The sequence below is a fragment of the Xenopus tropicalis genome, chromosome 3, assembly GCF_000004195.4.
Source record: "Xenopus tropicalis strain Nigerian chromosome 3, UCB_Xtro_10.0, whole genome shotgun sequence".
NCBI lineage: Eukaryota > Metazoa > Chordata > Amphibia > Anura > Pipidae > Xenopus > Xenopus tropicalis.
In genome coordinates this window covers 93,286,644-93,308,853 of record NC_030679.2, presented here as the reverse complement: position 1 = coordinate 93,308,853, position 22,210 = coordinate 93,286,644, and the positions used below count along the sequence as shown (strand labels likewise).

Below are 22,210 nucleotides of genomic sequence, written 5' to 3'. Positions count from 1 at the left end.
GAAATGCCATCCCACTGGCAACAATGTAGGTACAGTCAAGAATGTGTCCCCTCTTAGGCTAATGGCCTACAGGGAGATTAGTTGCCCACAGTTAATTTCGGTTACTGTGGGTAACTAATTTCCCCAAAATACCTTTCCAACGGTGGTTTACTTAGCTTTGTTATCCGTCGTACAAACATTCCTGCTGGAGGAAACTTTGTATGACTTCAGAAAACAGGCGTGTATGCCTAGCTCAATGGCATTTTAAAATCTTGTTGCTATTTTCTGTCAGATGGGTCAATAAGGTGCTGATTCAGTCTCGAGGTGCTGAGTTGGTAGAATTTATAGGGTTGTGTATGGCCAGCTTTAAGTAAACTCCTGCATGATGTGCTGTAAATGGGCTGTTACGATGATGATTATTAATAATAAACTTATTAAAGAACCAACATAATCTGCAGCACTGTACAACTATATTCCACATTGTTGTAAAATTAATAGTTATTTTTAGTGCCAACATATTCAGCAGAACTGTACAATTATTAACAAGTATATTGTTATCACTGTATCTGTTTACCAGTTGGAGTCAATACTTACAGTATTATTGTACCAATAAGCTAACTGAAGTAATATTAACACAGAGGGGATAATAATAACTATCCTTTATTTATATAGTGCTGAACTTAGATCGGTTATCAGTACTTGCCTTAGGGCAAAGACACACAGAGCTACTTAGTAGCAGCTACTTGTCACAGCTACAAAATGCTAGAAAATACCCTGCCATAAATGATTCTGAGAATTGCCTCTGCTAAAACACACTTAGGGCTCTGGCACATGGGGAGATTAATTTCAGTGAAATTGCGCCGCCGCGTATGCCATCCCACGGGCGATTTACATTTTCGCCGGTGGGATGGCAATCCGGGGAGATTAGTCGCCTGAGACACGGGAGATTTGTCGCGGGCGACTAATCTCCCCGTGTGCCAGAGCCCTTAAGCTGGGCATACACGCACCGATGAAACAAGGTTTCGTACGATATTCAGTGCGTGTATGGCGGCTTGACGAGGCGACTGATATCGCAAAAGCCTGCGGTATCGGTCGATCGGCCAGGTTAAAAGATTTTGATGGCGCCCGAGCAAAATCTATGTTTAGGGCTGAATTGGCAGGACGTAGAATTTCTATTGTTTCTACCTCTATATCTGACGATTCAGCTCTGAATGTGGAGGGTGGCCGACCACAAAAGATCAAATTGCTACGTGTATGGTCACCTTTAAAGACAATTATCAGTAAAATATTAGCATTGTCAATTTTTTGGGTGTGACAAGTAGCTGCTACTAGTAACTGTATGTCTTCAGCCTCACAGTGAAACTCCACCAGAAAACCTCCAATATTCAGTGATTAATTTTATATGTTATATATATATATATATAGTTTGTATTCTCTGCATTATTAGTTCTTATTTCTGACTCCTGAAACAATATAGTGGATGCCAGACTTGGAGAAGAACTGAATTCTGTTACACTAACTAGAGAGCATAAAAGGATAAACAAATTCTGCTTTCAGTTGCAATTACAATTATAATGAGAAAACCATTGAACATTGTTATGACTATGTATTGGAAAGTTGCTTAGATTGGCCATTTTCTAGCATGATTTTCACATATTTTTCGGCAGGTGGCAGGAGTGGGCCTTTTTTTGTTTGCCCCCCTTCCCTTGCCCTGACATCATGGAAAACAGGATCCGCTGAAATGACTGTGACAGGAGAAAAAAGCAGGGGTACTTGTGAAATGAAAAGCCAGATCAGGCAGTGCAAATGTAGTTACGGTGAATACGATATGTGACCCCTGCTTTGTATCCCCTCTATAGACCCATCCCAAGAAGTCGCTACTAAAGCTGCTATCCTAGCGACTCTTTCAAAGTTTTCCGCACTCGCACAGGTTGCGAGTGAACTTCGCAGAGTGAGAGGATGCCTGTATTATAAGGTGCTACAATCCGATGTTCCCAATTCAATAACTACGGTTTGACTACAATTCCCAGCAGCCCTCGGCAGCCAGTGGGATGCTGGGAGTTGGCGTGCAGGAGGGCCGCGGAATTGCACGCATAGTTTGTTGGTGCCGTAAGCCCTCCTCTGGGAAGGAGGGATGGGCAAGGAGAGTTCAACACAACACGGGTGAGAAGGCGAGGGCGGGGGAGCTGTAACAGCAGCCGAAACTCCGAGCTTTTATTCCACACTGCGGCCTCCCATCCCCCTAGAGTTTGGCTCCCAGCATGTCACACCCTCACGCACCTCTAGGCAGAAGGTAACTGGCTGAGCCTGCGGGAAGTGCTTAGTAGGGGACACCCAGCAGCCCCTGTGGTGCCCTCTCTCCTGCCCAGCTGCAGCGCCACACGGCACTTACTTTCCCTCTGTGCTATGGAGCTGTGCTGTTGTTTTGTGCAAGCGGAAATGGATTTTTTGGGAGTGAATTCCTGAGCTTGTGTGTGTGTGTGTGTGTGCGCATCACAGGGGAAGTTTGACATGGGATTCTCTCCGCTCTCAGCAAATTAATCTCTCCATACCCCCCGCCGCTCCGACTCACGGTCCCTTGCGCCTCACTCACCCGACTCACCCGTACAGGTGCCGCTTGGGAAGATCATGGAACTCTGGGGATCTGCCGAATGTTCTACGGTTTTCTATGGAATTTAACAGTGACTTGCTCACAGGGAAGCGGGGAGCAATGGAAATTGCAATTGCAATATAAACATTTGACATCGCGACACTTTTTAACCATTTGGATCGTTTCAGTAGAAGGCACAAATCTAGGGGTAAGTGTGTTTATTATTACACACATTCTGTTTGGGGGGCATAGAGTCATTTACTATATTGCATACTTACATAGCTTGTGGTTTCTTGCTCTCTCTTGAAATTAATAGAACAGGTTTGGGGGGGCAGAAAACAAGAGGCCTTACAAACGGATTCATATGTATGCAGATGCTTAATTTCTCATGCCAATTATTAGGGTCAGTTGATAAAGTGCCTTTGCTCTTCTGCTGCCTGATGTTCCCCACACAGTAAGGGATGCCTTCCACACACTGTCCCCACTTGTAAACAATCTTTACTTTGGTAACTAATCTGAAGTTATATGGCTTGTAGCAACAATACACAGTGCAGCCTAGTAATTGCTTGGGCTCTTAATGGTGCGTGAGTATGTGTACCATCAAATATTGTCACTTTATTGCATGTGGCTTTAACAATCTAAAAGTTCTGTATACAGTAAACACTAATATATACAGGTATGGGTCATGTTCCAGAAACCCAATATCCAGAAATAGGGAAATGTTGTCACCCATAGAGTCCTTTTTAAACAAACACTTCTCTCTCTCTCTTTTTTTTTTTAATGATTTTCTTTTTCTCTGTTGTAATATAACAGTACCTTGTACTTGATGGTAAATAAGCTGCACAAATCAATTGCAAATAATATGACACTGTTCAAGAATATTTGTAAAAGTGCCTTGTAACCACTGCACCAGAATGAGTTAATAAAATGAAAGCCATATGATCATAGGGCTGGCCTGTACAACAGGTATTTGTGGTCTTGCAGTCCTCACTCAATCAGCTAGTCAATATCATTCATCTATCAGATCTGGCAGTGTTTTTGCTGATTTTATTTACAATGGGGGTGAACTACACAGCAAATAACAAAAACAACTTTAAATTGCTACCACTCAAGGTAAATTTATTCTGTACTGAACTAAAAACACAATAGACAGTTTTACCCTCTAAATTCTGCCCTCCATGGTATTTGAAACAATGCTTTATCTTTTCAGGCCTTAACAGTGGATAAAAAATGGGCTCTTCAGGCACCCGATATTGCACAATTATTTTTGTTCAGTAACCCTTCAATGTTGTCACTGCACTGAAAAAACAGTTACTCCTAAAGGTTGCTAAGCGTGGGATCTCTTTAATAAATTATTCATGGCAAGTGAGGAAGAATAACCGTGTATGCATGAGTGTCTGTGAGTTTGCATGTGTGTGTACCATACAGTGTATATATAAGGGTATATAAACTATTTCCTTAACGATTGGCAAGTTTTGTAAGAGTGGCAAATTTCTGGGTGCAGTAAAACCAAAACCAAATGCAAAGTAACATGACTTTAACGCTTTTGGCAACTGAAGGCAACATGTCTTGCTTACTTGAAGCAATTTTTTGAATGTGAATATGGAAGGTAGGTTCTTAATTAGGTTTGATATTGGACAAGAGCAATACAATATAGATTTTGTACATACTTAATGTGTAAAACATAACATGCACTCTGTTCAAGGAAAGAAGTAAATAATGCTAAAGTACTGCTACAAGAAGCTAACAGATATCTACATATATAGTAACTGTTGCCGTGCTTGTTTTATAACCCTTGACAATACCTAAGCTTAACTGACAACACTGAAAATATAATAATTGCGCGATTCTGTAAAAGAGAAGTTTTTTCACCATTTTTTATTTCCAGATTGCCCTATGGGAAAATAAGCCAGAAATGACCTAATTTAATCCATAAATTAAGTTCCTGTATGGAGTAAGGCCCAGTATACATGGATGCCATTTCCTGGACCACAAAAGTAGACACATGAATATATAAATAATAACACAGATCTAATATGCCTACATGCAGGTTCAAAGCTGACAGTGTTCAGAGGATAGCGCTAGCATTGGAATGCCGTGTGCTTCTGAGTTCTGGTTGAGGCAGTGGCATATGTGACAGGGGCCACAGGTTATTCTTTAGGCCCCCATAAACGGGCTGATAGAAGCTGCCGATATCGGTACCTTGGACCGATTCGGCAGCTAATCGGCCCGTGTATGGGAAGAAACGAGCGGCCTGGCCGACCGATATCTGGCCTGAAATTGGCCAGATATCGATCGGCCAGGTTAGAAAATCCAGTCGGATTGGGGACCGCATCGGCTCGTTGATGCGGTCCCCGAACCGACTGCCACATGGCCGCAAATGTAATCCGATCGTTTGGCCCCAGGGCCAAACGATCGGATTATTTTTTTTTTTAAGGCCACTTGCTACTCGATATCGCCCACCCGTAGGTGGGGATATCGGGTGAAGATCCGCTTGCTTGGCGACATCGCCAAGCGAGCGGATCTTATAGTGTATGGGGACCTTTACCTTCTACATCAGGGATTCCCCAATCCCAGTGAGCCACATTTAAATGGAAAATGTGTTGGGGAGCAACACAAGCATTAAAAAGGTTCCTGAGGGTGCCAATAAGAGTTATTATTGGCAAATTAATGTTTGGCATTATACTGGCATTATACTGGGTTTTTGTGCAACCAAAACTTGCCTCCTTATCAGAAATTCAAAAATGAGCACCTGCTTTGAGGCCACTGGGAGCAACATCCAAGGGGTTGGGGGCAACATGTTACTCCCCTGGTTGCGGATCACTGGTCTACATGAAGAGATTGATTGCATTTGTCCATATTAGTTCCTGTATATATATATGATACATAAAATGCCGCAAGTGTGCACAATGCTTTATAATTAGCATTGTAATTTTATAGCTGCATATTACTAAATCATAACTGTTAATTTCTGTTATTAACTTTACAGGTAGTTTCTTTTATCATCAGTCATGGCTCTGAAAGCCCGGGCATTGTATAGCTTCCAGGGTGAGAACAAGGAAGAGATCAATATCCTGGAAAATGAAGAGCTGCACCTGTTCAGTGATGTGTCTCTAGATGGGTGGCTTCAAGGAACAAACAGCAGAGGTCAAACGGGCCTTTTCCCAGCCTCCTATGTGGAGATCCTGCGCCCACGCTCTGGCTCTGTCCAAGTAGATTATTCTGGTCACACTCAAGGCTATACAGATTCCCCACACCAGGGAAGTTATGATGATGATGAGGAAGATGATGATGACTGGGATGATTGGGATGATGGACAAACTGTGGTGGATGAACCCAGTGGTTCAAATGGAGTCTCACGTAGCCAACTGCAGCACCACCATCATTATCCCAGGCCAGAATATACTCACCGTCCACGACCAGCTCTAGAACGTCAGGACAGCATAGCAAGTGGAAAGAGAGGCAGTGTGGTGGGACGCAATTTGAACAGGTTCTCCAGCTTTGTTAGGTCCGGTGTGGAAGCATTTGTTCTTGGTGATGTCCCTCAGTTTGGAGGAGTGTCTGAGAGCCATGCGATAGAGATGGGGCCCAAAGGGCCACAGTGGAAGGCAAATCCCCGCCCCTTCAGCTGCTCTGTGGAGGAACCTACAAAACAGACAAAGTTTAAAGGAATCAAGAGTTACATTTCATACAGGTGAGAACTGTTGCTGGAGATTGTGTAATTTATGTGTTTCTTGTGCAGTAACACAGCACCACATTTAAAGGGCGATAAAAACGGTAAAATTTTGGAATTTTTAGCATGACATGATTTACCTTATTTAACTCTTCTGTCAATCTGAAAGTCTGAGTGAAAATGTACAAAGCATCTTTATAAGGTCTGATACTAAAGCCTCTGATTTTACTAATTTGCTGCAAAGTAAATAATGAGCACAGCAATTAGCAAGATTTTAAGAATGGGAGGAGGCAGTGAAAAATAAACAGTGTCTTGTTTCTTTTAACATTATGGTAGATAATTACCTCAAATTATTATAAATTTTAGTGCGCAGCCACATTTGTGGGTATTGACCACTAGAACTTTGCTCATCTTGTAGGCAGTCATTCAGAGGAAAACAAAAGCCTTTTGTATCATTAAGCTGTAAGACTTAGAAGGGGGGTGGTTACTAACACAAATGTGATCTATTATTGTCATCTGCATTATCCATTCACATCAGAAATTAGACTGGGCAAACAACCCCGGGGTGAAGTTTCTGTCAATCAGTCTACACAGAATACTCCAATGTGTAGAATGAATACTACTTATGTACTTACCATTTGTCCTTAACCCTTCCACAACATTGTATCCCAGACTACCCAATGTGAGTGTTATAAAATCTAATGTATCACGGTAATATTGAATCCTATCTGCGCTCTTCATGATTTATCAGTGGTTGCTCTTTGCAAGAGTTTCAGTTTGGCCAGTTCAGGGATGGCCAGTCTGCAATTTATCAGTCAAACTCTGTTCTTGTGGTCTCCTAGATCAATCGTTCGCAGTGAGCAACTAACATTTGTAATGGGGTCAGTCCCTTAGGCCTATGGCGTGCTTTGGCCGACATTGTAATCAGGCAGAACAGATAGAGATGTTTTGGGCACTGCTGGTTTACTCTTGATTACAGCGATATCCAATACACTCCGTGTCAGGCCTAAGGGAGAGAATTCTAATGATCCCCATTGGCAGGTTTATTGCACAGTAGCAGTGGACCCTTCCCACACTTAAAACATTAATTTTGCGTGTTGCTAAATTAGATAAATATCTGTGAAATTTATTCTTGTATTCCTTATTATGGAATCTGTTGCTTTACTGCAGTCACCCTATTATTTGATGATAGCAGAAAGTTTGTTCCATGTGTCAAAATGTGCATTTTGCTTTTCAGTAAGTTCTAAGCTTGTTGTGCACAGTCTCTTTTTAGAGTTACTTTTTCTGTATAGTTGCACCGCTGCGTGCACCCTGAAGTGACGCCAAAAGAGACGCTAATATAATTGGTGGGGGCCCCTAAAAGTTCCTCTGCAGGGAGGCCCCACAGACTCTAATTAACACCACTGATAACTTCCCTCTATCATATCTTCCCTGCTTTCTTTTTATAAATAAGAGCAAAGGCTATAAATTGATAGCATCTGTACTTTTTATATTGTCAGTGATCATTAGCTACTGCATACTAGTATAGCAAACTGGAGCAGTCCAGTGGCTTAACTAGTGTTTCATCAGCACCAGAGAAAATTACATCTGAGGTCCCATCTGTGTTGTTCATAAACATCCATTACTCCCTTCTACAACCAGTTTGTTACACCAGAACTGTCTTTTTGCCTGTATAACATATAGCCAAATATTCAGTCTCTATACCCATAGCATACCATATGGCCACCCTTAGTGAGTTTAGTTTACTCACATACGCTGAAATTAGCTGCTGACTTGGCCCTCAAGACTGACTTGACAGCTTTTTGGCCTGTGTATGGAGTCAAATTGCCAACTTGCCCAGCGCATATCTGATGAGTTTGAAACTCCATTGGTAAACTAAAAATATGTCTCACACTTTACCATGTAATTCCTAAATATAGCTGAAATATATTACATGAATATTAAAAAGTGGCTGGCCGGCCTGCATAAATTATCAGAACTATTTGTAAATAAGGTATCAAGTTTATAAATTAATAGGAATGCACCGAATCCCGGAATCTGTTCGGGATTCGGGCCGAATCCAGCCTTTTTTTTTTTTTTTTTTTAAAGGATTCGGTTTTTGGAATCCATGGTCCTGGCCAAACCGAAACCTAATTAGCATATGCACAATCTATTTAATTATTAATTTATAGGGATGCACCGAACCCATTTTTTTCGGTTTGACCGAACCCACCCTGATGGATTCTGCCGAATCCTAATTTGCATATGTTAATTAGCATTCGGAAGGGTTAAATGGGGGGGGGGATTTTTCCTGTGTGCTGCACACATGGTAATTTTAAAACCTTTCCGAACCTAATTAGCATATGCTAATTAGGATTTGGTTCGGGATTTGGCAGAATCCGTCTGGGTGGGTTTAGTCAAACACAAAAAAGTGGGTTCGCTGCATCCCTATAAATTAATAATTAAATAGAATGTGCATGGGACCCCTTTTTCCCTTTTTTTTGGGCCCATTGAATTATGCCCCTGGATCTAATTTTTTTCCTTGGGGCAAATGATTATATCAGCCTGATGTGACCCACTTCCTATCTGGCCAAAGATCGGCTTGTTTGGCAGCCTTATTAAATCATTGGCTCTTTTTGTGTATGGTCAGTACAGACTATGCTCAAACATGTTTTTGGAACGTTTAACACACAACAGCAATGCTTTTAATAGATAAAAGTGTGTAAATACAGGGCAGTGTATGTCTGTGGTATTTGTTTATAATAGGTGTGTCATATCAGCAACCAGTACATTTTAACATGAGTTTGTCACCCTGCAGTGAAAAGAACAATGGGCATGGAGTGTAATCCAATGGAAACATCAGTCTCCTATATTCTTTTGTCTCGGGAATTGTTAGGATAAAAAAATTCCGGGGACAAATATATTATCTGCTCTTAAAGAGATACTGACACCATAAATTAAACTATTAAAAAAAAATATTATAACAAATGTAGTTTAATATTTTTTATATTTGTGCTATAAAAGTATTCCCCAATGCTCTTCTATGAGGGGGCGGCCATATTTGTGCTGCAGGAGTCCATTAGCATTAGAAGCTGTAACTGACAGGATGAGCAGGGACAGTCAGGCTGGGAAAACAGTCAGGTTTAGGGACTTTAAGTAACAATTACTTACAAAAGCCCTATCAATGAAAAATTATCAGCAAAACCTATAGGTAGCTTTTAATGTACATTTAATATTTTGAAGAGTAGTTTTTTAGGATCACTTTTTTTTTTTTTTTATTGTTTTTATTTATTTTTTATAACAATCGGATTCCATGTATACAGAGTGGTGTTTTTTGCAAAAGGAATAATGTAACTTAAAGCTAGGTAAATACAGTGTCAGATCAGGTAATAGTACTGTACAAAGATTATCTTATGCCTAATTGTATCAAAGTATTAGACAGACACACAGTATGAGCGAGAAGGCTGTTAGGATCACTTTTTAAGGATCATTGACAAGATCACAGACCTTCATTTTTGATATCCTGGTCTGTTATCAGCTTTTTTTTTTACCCACTTCCCATTTCACTAAGGTATATTATTGTGCTTGTTGCTGGTTACACAGATTTTGGCACAAGTGCGGACCATGCAGTGGTGGTCAAAACGCTGAGCAGATCCGTAAAACAGGAATTTGCATTAACACACTGATATGGCTGATGCCACCCGAAGCAGAATCTCGGCAGATAAACTGAGGTGAGGATCCGCACCTATGCTTAAAAATCTTATTGTTGTGCCTGGACCTGGAGCCATTGCATAAGACCTGGTGCAGGCACACAAAGTGGCATTTGGCACAAAACTGTTTGCTTATGCATTTTTGTACCAAATTCCGCTTTATGTGCCTGCAACTGGACTTGCACAATGGCCCCAGGTGCAGGCACAATTGGATTTTTTAAGTAAAGGGGTGGATTTATCCTGCGTTTATCCTCAGGTCAAGAATCCACCCCCATTGTGGCATCAGCCTAATGCCTGGTGTTGATATGTATTAGGCTGTAGATATGTGCTATGACAGTATGTTTAATAACATGGGAATATATCAGTATCACTTTAAGACTGAACCCAAGCAGTTAGTACGATGAGACAGATGGTATGCATGGATTTCATCTTTCAGAATGGTAAAGTAACTTTAATATGTTACAGTTGCATTGATCCTACAAAGGATGTGCCTTTGTAACACAAATGGATGGACATTTGTATCCTTCAGCACACACTCTCCCAAATAACATTGACAAGACTCCCATTTCCCTAAACAAACTCCCTTCCTGTTACTGGTCATGGTTTAGTCTAGAAATAAGTATTTTATCTCCTTGACCTTTTACTTGTTCTGACCATAAATCCTCAAAAGTGACATCTTCCTTCTTGTCGCAGCTCAGTTTTATAAAATTCTGACCAAGATTAGCAACTACTGTTATCACTGGCTTCTGTTTTCACATTCCTGAATAATATAATGATCTAAAATGTTTTGCATTTTATACAACTCCCTATATATGCTTGAGGCATAGTGTAGAATAGTGTGATCAAAATGATCTCAACCAATGCTTTCTGTTAAACTAAATTGGAAATGCACTGCTTGTGGTACACATTACATTGCACTGAGTGGTGGAAAAGATTGCTAACCTTAGCCCTTGTCATGGTGTGCCATAAGAAAACACACTCTGTAGAAAAATGGGAAAACTTGCCTTGCCGCTGATTTTGATCAAATTGTGCCAAATAAAAAAAGCCACTCAGAAGGGCAAGGGTGAAACTGCTACAAGAACAAACAGTGTTTGTGTGTGGTATTTAATATATAACAATGACAATAATTTTTGAAGGTCTTAGTGGCCTGGTGGCCTGAGAAAAGCATAGTGTTAGCAGCTTTATCCGCATGTTGCTAATGGTCCCAGGACATCATACCAGTTCCATAAAATACTTTATTTAAATTGGAATGGAATCAGCTTGAAAACTCTAAAGCCATTCTGTGCGCTGATCGGCAGGTCTCATCTCTTATCAGTGCCCACATATTCACAGCTACCATAAATTATTGTTATTATTGTTACATATTTATAAAGAGCAAAGATATTCATCATTGCTGGCGTCTGGCTGGGCCCACCTGTTATTATAGGCCCAACAGCCAGAGCCCTAAAAAATCCCCGTATCCCAGCAGGCCAGTCCAACACTGCATAGCACTGTACAATAATTGTGTGTATACATTGAACATATTGAGACAACCTTCCTAATTGCCCTCTCTGCAATGAGTGTTTTTTTGCAGAAGAATTACCTATGCCATTAGCCAACGACTTTAATCATAAATAAGAAAACACCCTGTGTGCCAATAGCCTTATACATGGAAACAAATTACCGAATAGCCCAAAAGCACAAGATTTAAGAAAACTACTTTTGGGAGTTTGAAGTGCTCCTGAGGATGACATGAAGGAAAATGCACAGGTTGTTAGACCTTGCTATTAGCATTCTTCATCTCAAAGATCCCCAGCCTTTCTTGTTTCTATTAGACAACTGAATGAACGGTTGACATGCACATCAATTTAATTATATGATATAATGTGCTCTGACAATGCAACAATGGAACCCATTGCAAAATGCCATTGCTATTCTTTTGATACAAAGGTTTCTACCTTGAAGTTCTATCATTCCATCTGAGTAATGCACCTAAACCACAGGTTACTTGTCAGGATGACCTTTAGGGCACACTAAACGTAGGGTCTGTTTCTCTCTGCCTGCATTTTGTAGGCAGACAAAGCGAAGCGGATATGTTCTTATACACTCCTGTGTCAGGCAGCACTGACAGGAACATTGACATAGGGGCCATTTACTAAGCATTGGATTTTTTTTTCCAGTTCCGGATTTAAGCGCTAAAAGTCACGGAAGAAAAGTGACAACTTTTTTGAGATTTACTATGTGACCAAACAGCTAAATATCTAAATCTGACAATTCACCAGCTAAAAATTGCCGAGATCATATAGGAATCAATGGCAGATGTCCCTTCCCTTTTCTGAAAGATCCTAATTTTGCTTCGAAACTTCAGAGGTTTTGGATATTTTATGTTGGTTTTTGTGCCACAATTCGAAAAATTCAAGTTTTTTGGGACGACAATTCGAAAAGGTCACCATTTCTGTGACTTTTTCAGTTCTGATTTTTTGAATTTTTAAAAATAAAAATATGAGTTTTAGTACATCTGCCTCTATGTGTGCCTTGGTTTGTTTGTGTGCATGTAAATTGTATGATCCAGGGGACTGTCCTTTAGTACTCAAAATGGCAATATTCTATTATTATTTGATGGCACATAATATTAAATAGGTATATTTTTATAAAATTAGTTTACGTAGATGAACCAGGTTTTTACATTGTTTGGGGGTGTAGTTTTCCTTTTTTAAATAGGAAACGGCTGTCAGCAACAGTAATGGTTCTTTTCAATGTCATCAAATGAGTGTTTTTGAGTTTATATTTCCAATATAAGTGAAAGGGGGTAGAGAGTAGTTAAGGCATGATTTATTTTATTGCTCAATTTACATACACTTTTAGCTGCACTCATCTATTTAATGGGCAGTATTAGTATTGTAAGACATTGTACTACAACTATATTTATATATACCTGCTACTCACAATAACTGTCATGTCCTTCCTGTTCCTTCCAGGCACAAAATCCTGTGTTTTCTCGTGTCTCTTAGTAGAATAATGTTTCCTTTGTGGCAGAGTAAAAATGGCTTGTGTAGAGGGTGCATCTAAGCGATTGTTGTATAATTTACAACATCTGGTTTATTTATTTTTTTTGTGTCATATTAGTATAACTACTTCATCTTAATCTCCCTCACACTGACACTTCATAAGCCTCCTTGGGCAGATTAAGCATACTATTATGACATAGAGTGCTTAGTGTTTATTCATAGGTGATTATAGCTGGTATTATTATTTCTTAACAACAATATCCTGCAGTAGTTTAAAGAGATTGATCATCATTCCTATCCAGGGGGTGCATACCATGGTCCGTTTTATCAGTAACTAAGTAATATGTCTGTATGTTTTTGGATTGTAGTAGGGAAACCAGAATACCCAGAGGAAACCCATGCAAGTGTTGGGGAGGAAATACAAACTCCATACAGTGTGCTAGCTGAAATCAATTTTTGGACCTGAAGCAATACTTCCTTATAATGAGATGTTGTATACTGCTTGTGTTAATACTTGTTTAGCATCTAATAGATCTAGGGAATGAACTTACAGTGTGGTTACATACATTACCTTGAATAGTTTATTCCCTGCCTCTCTCATCTTGTTCTTTCTTTGTAGAGAAAGGCATGTGTATATCTATACATTTAGTTATGTGTAATTTTCTTCCAACTTCCTTAAAGGGCACCTATCACCATAAAATTGCTTCCCCCACCAATAGAGCCCACACTCCGGTTTGGGGAGATAATAGACTTTTTTGTAAATAATACAGCCCCCTTATAGTCCTAAGCTGTTCGTTCCGGGAGGGAGTTACTGGTGGTGGCAGTCAAGTTGTAGCGCTCGCATGTGCATAATGAGGGAGTGCCACAACTCTGTCATTATGCCCATGTGTGTGACGTAGCCAATGAGTTGCATCCATCACTCCTACCTCGCATGCATGTGCATAATGATCGAGCGGAGAGTCTTGCTTTATGTGCATGCGTACTAAACAACCTGGCCACCCGCACTGGGAGGGAGCTCTAGCTGCCTAGCACTGGCGGGGACTATTATTTATTTATTTTTTTAAACTATTGTTTCCCCTAACTAGTGGGGAAAGCAATTTTAATGTTATAGGTGCACACTAAGAGCATAATTTCTTCCTGTTTGCTTACCTTGTATTTTCATCTTTTAGACTGACCCCTGACCCCTGCAATTCTCCTGTTTACCGTCGCTACAAACACTTTGACTGGCTTTACAACCGCTTGCTGCACAAATTCACAGTAATATCTGTGCCTCATCTGCCAGAGAAGCAGGCCACTGGTCGTTTTGAGGAGGACTTTATCCAGAAGCGCAAACGCCGTCTAGTCTTATGGATGGACCACATGACCAGCCACCCTGTTCTTTCCCAGTATGATGGGTTTCAACACTTTTTGAGTTGTCAAGATGAGAAACAGTGGAAGGCTGGTAAAAGGCGGGCTGAAAGAGATGAATTGGTGGGTGCTAGCTTTCTACTAACTCTGCAGCTACCTACAGAGCATCAGGATCTTCAGGATGTGGAAGAAAGAGTAGATGTCTTCAAGGCATTTTCCAAGAAGATGGATGAGAATGTTCTTCAGTTAAGCAGTGTAGTATCTGAGTTGGCTCGTAAACATCTGGGAGGCTTCCGCAAAGAGTTTCAAAGGCTGGGGGCTGCCTTGCAAGGTCTTAGCCACTCCTTCCAGCTTGACCCTCCTTATAGCTCTGAGCCTTTGGTGGGGGCCATTTCTCATACTGGCCGCACTTATGAAGCAGTGGGAGAAATGTTTGCCGAACAGCCCAAGAATGATCAGTTCAGATTTTTGGATACTTTATCATTATATCAAGGCTTGCTCTCCAATTTTCCAGACATCATTCACCTTCAGAAGGGTATGTCAAGAAATGTTAATGTTCTATTTGCAGTCCCTTTCTTAAATCAGTAGATAAAATCTAGACAGTTGATGGGGGCCATAAGAATACATTCTATTTATAGAATAAATATATGTATGTATATATATATATATATATATATATATATATATATATATATACAGTGGAGGAAATAATTATTTGACCCCTCACTGATTTTGTAAGTTTGTCCAATGACAAAGAAATGAAAAGTCTCAGAACAGTATCATTTCAATGGTAGGTTTATTTTAACAGTGGCAGATAGCACATCAAAAGGAAAATCGAAAAAATAACTTTAAATAAAAGATAGCAACTGATTTGCATTTCATTGAGTGAAATAAGTTTTTGAACCCTCTAACAAAAAAAGACTTAATACTTAGTGGAAAAACCCTTGTTTGCAAGCACAGAGGTCAAACGTTTCTTGTAATTGATGAGCAAGTTTGCGCACATTTTAGGAGGAATGTTGGTCCACTCCTCTTTGCAGATCATCTCTAAATCCCTAAGGTTTCGAGGCTGTCTCTGTGCAACTCTGAGCTTGAGCTCCCTCCATAGGTTTTCTATTGGATTAAGGTCCGGAGACTGACTAGGCCACTCCATGACCTTAATGTGCTTCTTCTTGAGCCACTCCTTTGTTGCCTTTGCTGTATGTTTTGGGTCATTGTCGTGCTGGAACACCCATCCACGACCCATTTTCAGTTTCCTGGCAGAGGGAAGGAGGATGTCGTTCAGGATTTCACGATACATGGCTCCGTCCATTTTCCCATTAATGCGAATAAGTTGTCCTGTGCCCTTAGCAGAAAAACACCCCCAAAGCAAAATGTTTCCACCCCCATGCTTGACGGTGGGGACGGTGTTTTGGGGGTCATAGGCAGCATTTTTCTTCCTCCAAACACAGCGAGTTGAGTTAATGCCAAAGAGCTCTATTTTGGTCTCATCAGACCACAGCACCTTCTCCCAGTCACTCACAGAATCATTCAGGTGTTCATTGGCAAACTTCAGACAGGCCTGCACATGTGCCTTCTTGAGCAGGGGGACCTTGAGAGCCCTGCAGGATTTTAATCCATTGCGGTGTAATGTGTTTCCAATGGTTTTCTTGGTGACTGTGGTCCCTGCTAATTTGAGGTCATTACTAACTCCTCCCGTGTAGTTCTAGGATGCTTTTTCACCTTTCTCAGAATCATTGACACCCCACGAGGTGAGATCTTGCGTGGAGCCCCAGAGCGAGGTCGATTGATGGTCATTTTGTGCTCCTTCCATTTTCGAACAATCGCACCAACAGTTGTCACCTTCTCTCCCAGCTTCTTGCTAATGGTTTTGTAGCCCATTCCAGCCTTGTGCAGGTCTACAATTTTGTCTCTGACATCCTTGGACAGCTCTTTGGTCTTTCCCATGTTGGAGAGTTTGGAGTCTGCTTGATTGATTGATTCTGTGGACAGGTGTCTTTTATACAGGTGACTAGTTAAGACAGGTGTCCTTAATGAGGTTGACTAATTGAGTAGAAGTGTCTAACCACTCTGTGGGAGCCAGAACTCTTAATGGTTGGTAGGGGTTCAAAAACTTATTTCACTCAATGAAATGCAAATCAGTTGCTATCTTTTATTTAAAGTTATTTTTTCGATTTTCCTTTTGATGTGCTATCTGCCACTGTTAAAATAAATCTACCATTGAAATGATACTGTTCTGAGACTTTTCATTTCTTTGTCATTGGACAAACTTACAAAATCAGTGAGGGGTCAAATAATTATTTCCTCCACTGTATATATATATCGGTGAAGAAGAGGCCGCTCTCACAGGACTTATAAACAGCAAAAAAGTTTTTTATTTATTCAACTGGTGAACTAGTTGAATAAATAAAAAACTTTTTTGCTGTTTATAAGTCCTGTCAGAGCGGCCTCTTCTTCACCGATGTCTGAGTGACCCTTCACTTTGTTATATATATAATATATATAATTATATATATATATATAAGATACAAGACAGAGCAGAAAGAAAAAAGTGCAGCAGGTAGGGGTTAAGGCACAAGAAAATTAATACAAGTTAATAATAATAATTCATAGGAAGATGGTGCAACAAGAGTAGGGTAAACAGGAAGTAGTATGCAAAGGAAAAGGACCCAAAAAAATGATGGGGAGGGAAGTATGAAGAGCAAAGTAACTGAGCAAAACGGGGTGGTGGAGGAGAATGGATATAAGGGTAAAAATAAGAGTTAAAAGGAGAACTATATTATTGTTAGAAAGAAAAGAGAAGGTGAAGAAGAAAAATGGGTGCAATGAGAAATAGAATGAGATAGCAGATGAAAAGGGGCTATCAAGAAGAAAAGGTGAAGAAAGATGAGGACAAACACAATTTGTGAAACTTGTGAAAGTTAAATGTTAAAACAAGAGAGAAGTGCATAGGAAAATGCCTTTAGAAGTGCAATACATCAGAGCTGAAACAAAATAACTAAAAATGAAGACTAAATTACAATTTGGGGTCCCAGTTGTTACTTTGTAAATATGTAGGGGTTGCTATACCTACCTGTACCATTAAAAAATTTATATATTATTTAAAGGAGAAGGAAAGATAAAACTAAGAAAGAAAGGTTTATGTAAATCCTCTGTGACAGAAAACACTGCATTTCTTACCTTCAATTTCATACACATGATCTTCTGTGTCAGACTTCCTGTTTTCTGAAAAATCCTTTAGTGCACAACTCGAGCCTGCAAAACTTGCTAATCTCTGCCCCTCCCCTCTCTGCTGCAATCTGAGCTGAAAGATGTTTCAGTGAGCTGCATGCAGGAAGGGAAGTGATGTCAGACCAAGCTACAATGGTAGCTGCTGTCTTAAAAAGAGAAGGCTTCTAGGGCTGTTTACTCAGGTATGGTAAAGCATTCTACAGAATAAATATAGCGTGCTAGCTTGGACTATTGTGACTAATCTATGGTAATAAAATGCTTCAGTAGCTTTCCTTCTCCTTTTAAGTATTTTATTGACCAGTTGTGAAAAGCTACCTGGTTTTCTGCTGTTTCAGCTTGGCAAAAATACATTTCTTTGTTGGCAGAAAACTAATTTTATTCCCTCTCTTTAGTGGATATTGGGTCAAATGTGCAGTCAAATTCAACAGCACTATTTGGCATAGCATATATGGGAAGTGTGTGCCCAAATATAAGAACCCCCAAGGACATTTGCAACACATTGTTTAAAGGACCTATGCTAAGCACAGAGAAGTGCACAGTAATCACGGTTCTACTGTAAAACTGTTATATCATACTGCATAATGGGGCCAAACGATCAAATTCTAATGGCGGCAATGGCTCAGTCTGTTTGGGGACCACATCAACGAGCCGATGCGGTCCGTGATCCGACTGAACCTTTTAACCTGCCCGGTCGGGTATGACCGTCATTTCTGCCCCTACACAGGCCGATAAGCTGCCGAATCGGTCCAAGGGTCTGATATCGGCAGCTGCAATCGGCCCGTGTATGGCCACCTTTAGAATCAGACAGGGTGCACTAAGATGGCTGCTTACACACCAATATTACAAGTACAAAAAATACATTTGTTCAAGAATAAAATTTTAAATGGTAAAGTGAATTATTTGCAAACTGTATAATTTAGAAATTAAAAAGTACCCCATAAAAATCAAACACTGAGGTGCTATATGGAAAATAAGCTGGTAGAGAGGGGATGAGAGATCAGATTTGTGCGCAGTAGACATTTGACAAGTTTAGGTTGGCATAACCAATTAATTAAAGACCAGGAAAGACTAAATATGTATATTATTAAATACAGTGTACTTATACTGTTAAATTTAGCATTTGTAAATGATTTGCATTTCCTTCAGAAACTGATGTAGTTTATAGATAAATAAGCAAAAAATTGCAATGGAGGATCATTTGCTTTTGTCACTGAGTGACTCTGCCTAGAGTTACACAATTTTATCCACATAAATCTCCAAATCCTTCTCAACGAAGTTGGCCCCCAACACACTACCATTTAGTGCAAAACTCAAATTTGTATTATTTCTACCAATCTGCAGTTACCCAGGGGTCCTGGTAAATTTAAGAGCTGAATTTGCAGTTACTAATTTCGCTATCTGCGCTAACCATGTGGCCCTCCCAGGACCCCTTCTGGCACAGAAAAGGTAAGCGCTAAGGGTAGAGTGGGGGAGCTCATGAGCTAGAATCACTCCTGCTCATAGAAGGTAATTAAATTTGTCTGGTAAGATCTGTCATGAACAAAGCCATTGTGACATAAACTTATATTATTGTGCTTTGCAATGTATTCATGTATACCCCCTCTAAAAGCTTTTCTGTCACTAATGTCAAACAGACCTAAAAATTAAAGTTTTGTTTTTTAAAAAAAGCAAAACTTCATTATCTGGTGGAACCAGATACTTTTTTACATATTTGGGATATATTTTACTCCTTTGCAGTGCCCTTTTCATTCTCTGTTTTAGCTTGGCAGATTTCTTTTTTTAATGCTATTTTAGTCACTTTTTTTTTTCTTACCAAACTCAGCTCCAACTTTCTATCACACAACATCTTTTGTTGATTACAAGGGGAATAAACTGATAGGTATATTTATTAAAACGGCATTTTAAAAACACGTTCCATTCAGGGCAAAAAGCCTCTCCTGGTAACTTAAAGAGCCCTCTTCACTAGAGATTCCCCCCAGCCTCCTCTGACATGAAAAACCTAAGCACGGAGGGGCGGAACTCCCAGTTAACATGTTGCAGGGATGCTTTTGTAGATCTAAAATTATGTACTTTCTTAGGCTTATGGCACATAGGGCTGGGGCTCTTTTAAATTGTCATCTTCTTAGTAACCTTAAAGAGATACTGACACCAGAAATTAAACCTTTTTTTACATCTATCATAACATTGTCTTTGCATGATCTTATAAAAATATTTGCCCAATGCTTTTATATTACCTGTCTGATCCCCCATGTTCCCCTATAAGAGGGCTGCCATATTTGTCCAGCAGGAGGCCGTTAGCATTAGAAGCTGTAACTGACAGGCTGAGAAGGGACAGTCAGGTTGGCAAAACAGTCAAGTTTAGGGACTTCAAGTAACAATTATTTACAAAAGCAAATCTCTCAGCGAAAATCAATCAACACTTTTTATGTACATTCATATTTTGAGGAGTCGTATTTTAGCGTCAGTATCACTTTAAGCCCAGCTAAATCTCTACCCACAGGTCTTCCACACACCTCTTAGTACTATCGCAGTAATTTATGTGCATAGATTCAATTGTGACCTTACATGAATACAAATTCCTCTACCTTTTTTTAATCCCCTGTCACTATTAAAACCATGTCAATCAACAGCCCTGTTAAATGTTTCATCCCTTCCGGTCTCAGTAATAACAAATATATCATACTTTTCTGTATGTTCAATCAACTCCTAGCATATTTATATAATATCACTTATGTTTCTTGGATTACTTGCCCTTTTAGTGTGTGAAACAAATTGTTCTGATGAAGTACTATGTATCCTACAAATTTGGGATCTATTATCCAGAATGATTCAGACTTCTGGACACGGGTATTTCTTAATTTGGAACACTGTGGCATGAGATTTCTTAAATAAACCCAGTAGCATTGTTTAGCTGTCAGTATGGATTTATGGTAATTATCATCGAGTACAACAGATAAAGCAAATTTGTGAACTGTAGTGTTCACATATTTTGAAGCTTTCTAGATTATGGTAACATGTTCCTGATGACTTGTAGTGAGTAGAGGAGGATGCTTGTACTTCCATACCTGTGTGGCAGTACTAGGCAACTTTTTACATATATTGGACCAGTTATGTCATCCAAAGACATCTGTAGATATTGGACTCCATAAAAATCCCTTGGCTGGCCACATTTTTGCCTACGGGCCTCAAGTTGGACAGCCCTGCTTTATGATCTCTCTCTGTACAAGCTTCATAAGGTTATTTATGCAGCAGCTATGCCTGGAGTATTATGTTATTAAACACTTGCTGGTTCTGAGCTCAGTAATAACATCAGACCAGCCTTCTGGACATCTAGGCCTCGTTCTTGCTGACTTCTTTTAAAATAAAAAAACATTATTGGTGTTGAATTGAGTTTGTAACTCCTTTTTCAGAAAAGCACAAAAGGAAAACAGTTGTATTATTTGCCTTACACCATTGCAATGGCAAATAAGATTTTTTTATTGAAGACATAAATGCAGGTTTCATTTGTAGGCAGAATGCTGTTCAGTACATGTTTGCTAGGTTAAAGAAAAAAATACTGCCTCTTAACCTACTTTTTAATGCCCCCCCCTTCTATAGGTGCATTTGCCAAGGTCAAGGAGAGCCAGCGGATGAGTGATGAAGGTCGGATGGAGCAGGATGAGGCAGATGGAATCAGGAAGCGCTGCCGTGTGGTGGGCTTTGCTCTTCAGGCAGAAATAAACCATTTCCACCAGAGAAGGCTTCAGGACTTCAAGCAGGCCATTCAGCATTACCTAAAGGAACAAATTCTCTTCTACCGAAGAGTGAGCCAGGAGCTGGAGAAGACCTTGCACATGTATGATGACCTGTGACACAGATGACCTGTGACACCAGATGACTAGCCACTGTACCTGCCTAGCATCCTTTATTCATCTTATACTAAACCTTTCTGTTTTTACCAAGGTGCCTCTTACTGTGGGGAGATTATTGTACACTTAATGTCCCAGCTGGGAAGGGCCACATCAGGATTTGTACAACAGACACTCCTCTAACAGCTCATACAGAGCTCAATGACTATGAGATTCTGGTGTGATAGGGTATATTTGGAACGAAGAAATTTATCACTGGGTGTACATTGATAAATGTATATTTTTGATGAGGTGCTGCTGCTGTGTTACAAGAGCAATAATAAATCAAAGCTTTATCTTTTCTTTCTAGTGACAGATTTTTAGTTTCTATTTAAACCATACCCAGGTTCTAATTAAAAGAATGCTTTTCATATAATATCATTTGTGAATAGAATACTCAAGTGTCATTGAGATGAGGAGCATGGCAATATTAACATTTAAGTGCAGAACTTTTAGCTGTCTAGCCACAGCATTCACACACAGGCTCATGAACTTAAGATAGCCACCTGGACCTGAGCTGGGGCCATTTTTTTTCTTAAAAGAAAGAGCATTATCTTGTACCAGGACCCTCCTGCTTCTCAGTGCTTACTAGGAAGTTTAGCCTCAGGGATTATGGGATGCTGGGAGAAGTTGTTCACAAAACCTTGTGGGTTGTGTGCAGGCATCTTTGACTTACATTGTAGGTTGTTAATAATAAACTTTAGGGCTGTTCTTGCATGTGACAAATTGACTAAACTGAGGGCAGCATTTGAGGTTAGCAAGGTAATCACGCCAGAGCAGTGGCATTTTGTTTTTGTTAGTGAAGAGTACAGCCAACTAGTAGAGAAGGT

The 22,210-nt window shown here is 39.9% G+C and overlaps 1 protein-coding gene across 3 annotated transcripts; it reads left to right on the top strand.

Moving 5' to 3' along the window:
* The first annotated feature begins 1,756 nt into the window (after window positions 1-1,756).
* Window positions 1,757-21,682, top strand: snx33 (sorting nexin 33). Of its 3 annotated transcripts, none has more exons than XM_012966575.3 (4): window positions 1,757-2,142; window positions 5,559-6,263; window positions 14,088-14,800; window positions 21,091-21,682. In XM_012966575.3, exons 2-4 carry the CDS (start codon window positions 5,581-5,583, stop codon window positions 21,342-21,344), a joined length of 1,650 nt encoding a protein of 549 aa, XP_012822029.1. In that variant the 5' UTR covers window positions 1,757-2,142; window positions 5,559-5,580; the 3' UTR covers window positions 21,345-21,682. The 3 variants fall into 3 exon arrangements, with proteins under 3 accessions (XP_012822029.1, XP_017947573.1, NP_001016368.1); XM_018092084.2 differs by lacking the exon at window positions 1,757-2,142 and adding an exon at window positions 2,149-2,272; NM_001016368.2 differs by lacking the exon at window positions 1,757-2,142 and adding an exon at window positions 2,315-2,777.
* The last annotated feature ends 528 nt before the right edge of the window (window positions 21,683-22,210 follow it).

Bases quoted from the DNA above. Each gene is read 5' to 3' on its own strand.
- snx33 (XM_012966575.3), top strand. From the start codon at position 5,581: ATGGCTCTGAAAGCCCGGGCATTGTATAGCTTCCAGGGTGAGAACAAG. The intron at 6,264-14,087 runs GTGAGAACTGTT...TTCATCTTTTAG, and splicing joins AAGAGTTACATTTCATACAG to ACTGACCCCTGACCCCTGCA. The intron at 14,801-21,090 runs GTATGTCAAGAA...CCCCTTCTATAG, and splicing joins CATCATTCACCTTCAGAAGG to GTGCATTTGCCAAGGTCAAG.